Source organism: Giraffa tippelskirchi, chromosome 7 (genome assembly GCF_054371585.1).
Source record: "Giraffa tippelskirchi isolate mGirTip1 chromosome 7, T2T-mGirTip1v1.2.pri, whole genome shotgun sequence".
Lineage (NCBI taxonomy): Eukaryota > Metazoa > Chordata > Mammalia > Artiodactyla > Giraffidae > Giraffa > Giraffa tippelskirchi.
In genome coordinates, this window is record NC_137281.1 from 120,895,785 (window position 1) to 120,903,587 (window position 7,803).

The following is a 7,803-nucleotide window of genomic DNA, read 5'->3' on the forward strand; positions in this document are numbered from 1 at the left end:
AGAATCTTTACCAAGACATCTCCCACCCTTTCCCCATCATCTGACAGCACAGGTCAATATAACGTAAGAAGAATGTTGGTCCCCGATAACAGTATCAACTTCTTTGAATAAAGAATATGTTCTACTCCTATGTTATTCTATAGTGCTTCCTCCTTAAGTTTCTGATACGAAGCTGAAGCTATAAGAAAACAAGATTTAAGTCTCTGAAAGGAGTTTTACTAATAGCTTTGAAGGCTGATTATAGAGATAACAATTTTTAAAAGATACCTGAAATCCTTATCGCTAACATTGGTGAAACTAAGAGCAAGATATCTAAACTTATTCACAGCAATTTCAGTCTTATTCTATAAAAAACCATATCTGATCATTAAACTGATGAAATTGAATAGACTTTTTAAAATCAGCTTTACTGAAGTATAATTTACATACAAGAAAAGTCATCCTTTTAAGGGTATAGTTCAGTGACTCTTGACAGTCATCTAACCACCATCATAAGAACAAGCAACTTTTAATCTTCTATGTAACTTCAAAATGCTATGAATCAGGAAAATTGATTTCATTTATAGGCTGTAAGTTTTGGAAGCGTTATCTTTTAAAGGTAAGGAAATCACAAGGCAGTGTTCTAAAAACATACTACATAGCAGTCATCATTCACTTTATATAATGGCCAGAACTTTAACGACAAGATAAAGTGCAAAAGTCTTAAACATATACATACCTACTCTTTTTTCTAAAAGATTTCCTTGTTGTGCCAACTTGATTGCATGTATATAGCCAAAGGAAGCATCATATCCAAGCATTTCACAATATATAAGTCTCACCATACATTCCTTCATCATTTTCTGAAAAAAAAAAAAATCCAGTAATCAAATAAACAGAATGCTTTGATTCTTTCTTTAGTATGTTGTAATCATTTAACAGCAGAATTCTTTAATCCTGGCACTGAAGAAACAACATATGTAAATTATCACCCAAAGTCAGACTGCGTAAACAAGTTTCTCCCAAATTTAACTATCAACAGTACTCATTTTAGTAAAATTATTTCAATATTTTGTCAGAGGCAACAATATAAAATAAATCAACTATAGCTATTTCTAATTCTAGGTCCCCCTCCTGAAAAATTTGGTTATAATGTGAGACATGTGGTCCTCAGAAAAAATTTCACTCATAGTACTCTAACTTGGCTTCTAGAATGCAGCACATCATTTAATACACTTTGTCAAATGAAAATATCCACGAAACCCCCACAAGTTGGTAACAATTTCTGTAATGAAAGTATTTTTCACACTTAAAGACCAAATCGCGCCTGGAGTTTCTTCAGAATTATTATGCTGTATATAATATGCAATAATTTATTGTAAGTATTACTTTTTCAACAACTCTCACAATTATTATGACTTTATTAATGGTATGTGTATGTGTTAGTTGCTCAGTTGCGTCTGACTCTGCGACCCCACAGACTGTAGCCCACCAGGATCCTCTGTACACAGAATTCTCCAGGCAAGAATACTGGAATGGGTTGCTATTCCCTTCTCCAGGGGATCTTCCCGACCAAGGGATCGAATCCAGGTCTCCCGCATTGCAGGCAGATTCTTTACCATCGGAGCCACCCAGAGAAGCCCTATTAACGGTAGAGTCATTCCAATATTAAACTTAACTGAGTTATTCAATACTTACAACATAAGTTAATAACTTGTTTTAAGAGATTCTATAAATTTATTAGTATGAGAATATCTGCATTCTCAATATTGACAGCAAATTTTAATCAAAAATTAAAAATATAAACAAATGTGTTTCAAAATATGTAAAGCTCAGACTATTTTAGTATCTAAAAATTAGTTAGGGTTAATAAATTAATCCTAATATATAACAGAATTATAGAATTCCTAAATCACAAAATGCTTAAGAAGAAACAGTAAAGTAAAATGTTTTAAACTAAGGACAACATTTAATATTTCATATATATTAAATATAGATAGATATACACATACACACATTTAAATATGAAAAGTTTAAAAATAAATCTTAAAGGAATAATATTTAATGATTTAATTTAGGTCACTTGGGTTTAAAGTAATAAAAGTTAATTCATTACCACATTAACTGCTAAATACTGAGAAAAATTGGTTCCAAATTGGAAAAGGAGTACATCAATGCTATATATTGTCACCCTGCTTATTTAACTTATATGCAGAGGACATCATGCAAAATGCCGGGCTGGATGAAGCACAAGCTGAAATCAAGATTACAGGGAGAAATATTAATAACTTCAGATATGCAGATGACACCACCTTTATGGCAGAAAGCAAAGAGGAACTAAGAGTTTCTTGATGAAGGTGAAAGACGAGAGTGAAAAAGTTGGCTTAAAACTCAACATTCAAAAAAATAAGATCATGGCATCCAGTCCCATCACTTCGTGGCAAACAGACGGGGAAACAATGAAAAGTGACAGACTTTATTTTCTTGGGCTCCAAAACCCCTATGGATGGTGGCTGCAGCCGTGAAATTAAAAGATGCTCGCTCCTTGGAAGAAAAGTTATGACAGACCCAGCAAATTAAAGAGCAGAGATATTACTCGGCCAACGAGGGTCCATATAGTCAAGGCTATGGTTTTTCCAGTAGTCCTGTATGGATGTGAGAGTTGAACCATAAAGAAGACTGAGCGCCAAAGAACTGATGCTTTTGAACTGTCATATTGGAGAAGACTCTTAAAAGTCCCTTGGACTGCAGGGAGATCAAACCAGTCAATCCTAAAGGAAATCAATCCTGAATATTCACCGGAAGGACTGATGCTGAAGCTCCAACACTTCAGCCACTTGGTGCGAAGAGCCAACTCACTGGAAAAAAACCAAATGCTGGAAAAGATTGAAGGCAGGAGGAAAAGGGGACATCAGAGGATGACATGGTTAGAGGGCATCACCAACTCAATGGACTTGAGTTTGAGCAAGCTCTGAGAGATGGTAAAGGTCAGGGAAGCCAGGCATGCTGCAGTTGCAAAGAGTTGGACATGACTGAGAAACTGAACAACAACAACTGAGAAAACATGTGTAAAAGATACTGGAAGCTTCTTCAAAAACTTCTGTATCAGGACTTCCCTTGTGGTCCAGTAGCTAGGACTGCATTCCCAAAGCAGGGGGCCTGGCTTCAGTCTCTAGTCGGGGAGCTAGATCCCACATGTCACTACTAAAGATCTTGCAAGCTGCAACTAAGACCCGTCACAGTAAAATATATATATATTTTCTATATATATATATATATATATATATATATATAAGCAAACTTCTGTATCAATGAGGAGTGAAAGTGTTCATTTAAACCCTTAAATATCAACCTTGATTTTGTGTAACATTTTATCTCGTAAGTTCTCAAAAGACATTAGGAACTTTAAGTAAAATTCTATTGCATGCACTATTATTCTCTTATTTTTGGAGAAGAAAATGCATTCTCCAATGTAGAAATTCATTTCAGAATTTCTTTAACAAACTGTAATCTAACTTCTACATGACCACCTCAAGGACCGTCTATTCTATAACGTACACTCAGAGTGACTGGCCATAATTATTATAAAATCTTCCTTCAAACTGTGGCTCCCTAACTTCTATCTACTTATCTAAATTCTGTCAACCACAGGTTTATGCCGAGTAACATGAAAAATTGTACTTAATGATGTCAACTATAGAAAATGGTAATCAAACCAAGTAAAAAGAGAGAAGTCACTGCTTAAAAAGAGAGAAGTCATTGCTTAACATATATTTCAAGTATCACAATGCACAATGATTTTATTCATATACATATAAACATATACATATCTATACACACACATATATATACATGTATACATACAGATATATCACATTGGAGGCCTCCCTGAGAGCTTGGGCAGTAAAGAATCTGTCTGCAATGCAGGAGATCTGGGTTCGATCCCTGGGTGCGGAAGATCCCCTGGAGAAGAAAATGGCTACCCACTCCAGTATTCTTGCCTGGGAAATCTCATAGACAGAGAAGCTTGTGGGCTACAGCCCATGAGGTCACAAAAGAATCGGACACGACTGAGAGACTGACACTGAACGCTGTATCACATTAATTATGCTTTGAGTTTCATTTGTCAACCTGGAACAGTAACTTAGGCAGGTTGACAAGGAGTCCAAACCTAAGGCCCCTTTAAGGAGCAAGTAAACATTCTTTCTCACATTCTTTTGCCTTAGACAAGTAGGTCTCATAGGCAGCAGCATCTCTTGTTCAAGGACATGCCTTTTTTTTGAGCTTTGGATGAATGTTATGGGAGAAGGCCTGGGTAAAACTTCCACAGCCTTGAGGTCTGCATTAACCTGTTCCTTCTGGCTAATGTCATGCTGATGTCATCCCAGGATGTATGTTACAGGAAAAGATCTGGGCGAAATTCTCACAGCCTTGAGGTATTTGTTATCTGTTCTCAGCAGCTGGTTGAGAAGTATATAAGGTCCCGCTTAAACTAGTGAGGCAGGTACTCTCCTGCCCCCTTCTGATGTCTATGTCAGATTTTTCTGTCACTTTCACTTTAAATAAAATCTATACAATGTTCTGAGTAACTGTGACTATCTTTGGTCCTGGAGTTAAATCTTCTCCTTCGGAGACCACGAATCCGGCAGCACCATTCGCCGTTCTATTATTATAACCAGAAAAGGAAATATATATATTTTCACAGACTTTACAAGTGTTATTCACACACATGATCATGTGTACACACAAAATGATCACCCTAGCATTTTTATTAGAAGTGTATGCCTCAGCAACTTACACAAAGAAAGCACTCACTAAATCTTTGCTAAATAAATGCTGCTTATAAAATCTCATTATCTAAAACCACGTAAAAATTAAAAGAAAAAAAAAACCTAGGCCTTAATCTAACTATGTAGGGACAGTCCCACAGTGGCCATTGCTTAATTGCTGAATGAATGCTGTTTGAAAATCAAATTATAGGGAATCAATTTTTTTTTAAACTAGATCTTGATTTAGCTATTATGCAATATACTCAGTTTTACAGCAAGAAAATCATTTTTCTACTTTGTCAGTCAACCTATACTCCAAGATGTAGAAATGCAAAATAAGAGATTTTTACAATGTATCAATTCAGGTCTGTATTAAAATACGATTATTTTAATAGTATTATATTTTATATATTTTAATACATTTTTATATTTTATATATTTATATATTATATATTTTTAATATTATATAATGTATATTATCTATATTTATATTTCGGAGAAGGAAATGGCAACCCACTCCAGTATATTAAATATTATATATTTTAATAATATTAAAATACTATTTTAAATTATGTGTCCTAACCTTCTTTCAGTGCACAACATTAAAGCAATAAGATCGGTTATGGGGTCCCAGGAGTATCACCACATTTATGTAACTATCATCATGTTGGCACTGAACTGACATCAGTCAAGCAAGTTTTGGTCTGGTGCAGTCAGTCAGTAATAAAAGGCCAAAATTAACGTCTGACTTATTATCATCCATAACTGACTTTGACTGTGATATATTAGATTTTAGCAACTCATCAGTTAATGCCACTACTGAATCAATAGTAGACCAGATTTCAAATTGAAAACACACTGACACTGACTATGTAAACTTACTAGAGTTGTAGTAGGAGCAGAAACAGTTGCTTTCAGATTATTCAGTTCCTGCTGGATTAATTTCTCTTCCTCCTAAAAAAGTGAAAATATTTGACTCATGAATAACTGTCTTTTTAAACTGTAACAGTATTTTTAAAAGGGAAAAATACAATTCACAATATTATAAATAAAAAAGAAACACTATTTTAAAGGAGAGTTATAAAAAGTATGTGCTTCAGATTTCCCTAAAGGGATTTCTCCAACCCTCAGAATCATTCCTAGAAAGAATAAATATTTTCATGCTAACTCACCACTCCTCTTTTCTTCACTCAGTTACTGCCCCCTTAAGGATGGTTTAGCAGAAAATGTTTTGTTTTGTTTTGTTTTAATTAACACTGGAGAGTAAGTAGAAAAGAAATCCTTCATGTAGTGGCCCAGAATAAGGTTCTCACACCTTCTTCTTCATGGAATGGAGAAACAGGGTAAGAAGACAAATAGAAACCAATCCTTTTTCCTTAAACTATATTCTTCTTCCCTATCTTTTCCCCTTTATTCCTTGCATCCTTTCCCTACCCTTCCATCTCTTTCTCACACACATAGGATAAATACACAAATATAGCTACTTCTATCGTCTGCATTGTATTTCACCTCCTTACCAGTGAAGTACTGCCACATTTAGATACCTTATATACAGTTTCAAACCGCAATTTAAAACCAAAAATATTTTATTTCATTCACCATCTCATAAAAATTAGCAAAGGACAAAATGTTAAACAATATTAAGCCCACAAATAGTTGTTTCCTGTGATTTCTGAATGTGAAACAGATCCTCTCCAGTACATCATCCTATTTCAGTTTAAAAAAAGTTTTTAAACCCTCAAAGCACTTTGAAGAAAAACCTCCTGTCTTTCTCTTTTCTTCTCTCCTGACACATATTTCACTGTATACTGCTTATAACTGTCTTAAGCCCAAGATGAAGGATCAATTCTTTGGGAAAAGGAAATGTGTTTTAGATTATCTCTTTAGGGTTTAACACACAGCTTCTTCCATAAGTATTTTCTAAACAAATTATGCTATATCACACGATCTTTTTTTTTAAGATACAAAACACTTGAAGCTTTTTATCAGCGTCTTACATAACCCATGCAACTACAGAAAGTTTGTAGGAACTTAAAAATTTCCATTATAAATGCTCGTTTTCAAAGCCCATCAGAGGCAGAAACTTACTCAGCAAATACTGAGATTGGGAAGAATTACACTTTTTCTTGGCCCAATCCAGAGGCCTAACCTAAGAACCTCGAGCTCCCCAAACATATTCAACAGCAGGTTCAGATGGCAGGGTCTGTTCTAATGTATGTCATACACTAAAGAACTGGGAGAGAGCAAGAATCCGAGTTAGACAGAAACTTTTTAGAATAACGCTGACACTTCCATGGCACCTGGTATTTTCAACTGGTTGGTGTCTCTTCTAACCCTCGAAACAATCTATGAAATATGTATCGGTACTTTGACACTTCAACGTTCAAGAAACACACGGAGGCTCAAACACTAAAGATTTTGCACCAGATAATAATGAGTCAATGTCAGAGCCAACTGTGGAAACCTGGCCTCCTAGTTGTCTATCTGTCCGGGCAGCCCAAGTGCCGCTTCCGGAGAGAAGCCAGGACCGACAAACAAACCCGCCGGAGAGCTAGTTCCGGGGGTTCACCGCGGGACCAGAGCCTCCCAGAGAGGGGGCCTCCCTCAGGGGCCCGTGACCTCCCGGCCCGGCGGACACCTACGTGCTTGGAGGTGAGCGCGGTGATGCCGCGGACCAGGCCGCCCAGCCGGGAGGAGAAAGACGCCTTGGCGGCCGTAGGCCCCCCAACCGACTGGTTCTGCAGGAAGAGTCCCGGCAGCGCCGTCAGTGTTTTCTCCACTATGTCGCTCATCGCCGCCGCCCGCGATCCGGTCGCCTCCCGGCCTCATGCCCGGCCCCTGACCCGCCGCCAGCCCGGCCTCCGTAGGCACTTCCTGTTTGTTTGAAGATGAAATCTTTATTCGCGTCCCGCGCGGACAAGTACAGTGTTTTTCTCGAGAGACGCCGCTAGAAGGCGCGAGACTCTGCGAGCGAAAGACCGCGCTCCAAGCCTGCGCGGATGTTGTCTTGTGGTGGAGTAGAAAGGCCGAAGAATTGATGCTTTTGAACTGTGGT

General features: G+C 37.1%; 1 protein-coding gene across 8 annotated transcripts in view; it reads right to left on the reverse strand.

The window, feature by feature from the left end:
- The window catches only part of AP4E1 (adaptor related protein complex 4 subunit epsilon 1), a 68,094-nt gene extending 60,501 nt beyond the window's left edge, over positions 1-7,593 (reverse strand). For 5 of the 8 annotated variants that reach the window (XM_081508246.1, XM_081508243.1, XM_081508239.1 and 2 more), the window contains exons 1-3: positions 7,391-7,593; positions 5,631-5,702; positions 719-842 (exon numbers count right to left, since the gene is read on the reverse strand). Coding sequence is in view for 6 of the 8 variants with exons in the window: in XM_081508243.1 (XP_081364369.1) it covers positions 719-842; positions 5,631-5,702; positions 7,391-7,540 (346 nt within the window). In the remaining 2 variants the exon portion in view is untranslated. Of the gene's footprint in view, positions 1-718; positions 843-5,630; positions 5,703-5,920 lie in introns of all 8 variants that reach the window. The other 3 variants (XM_081508241.1, XM_081508242.1, XM_081508240.1) reach the window with 3 other exon arrangements.
- Between the last annotated feature and the right edge of the window lie 210 nt (positions 7,594-7,803).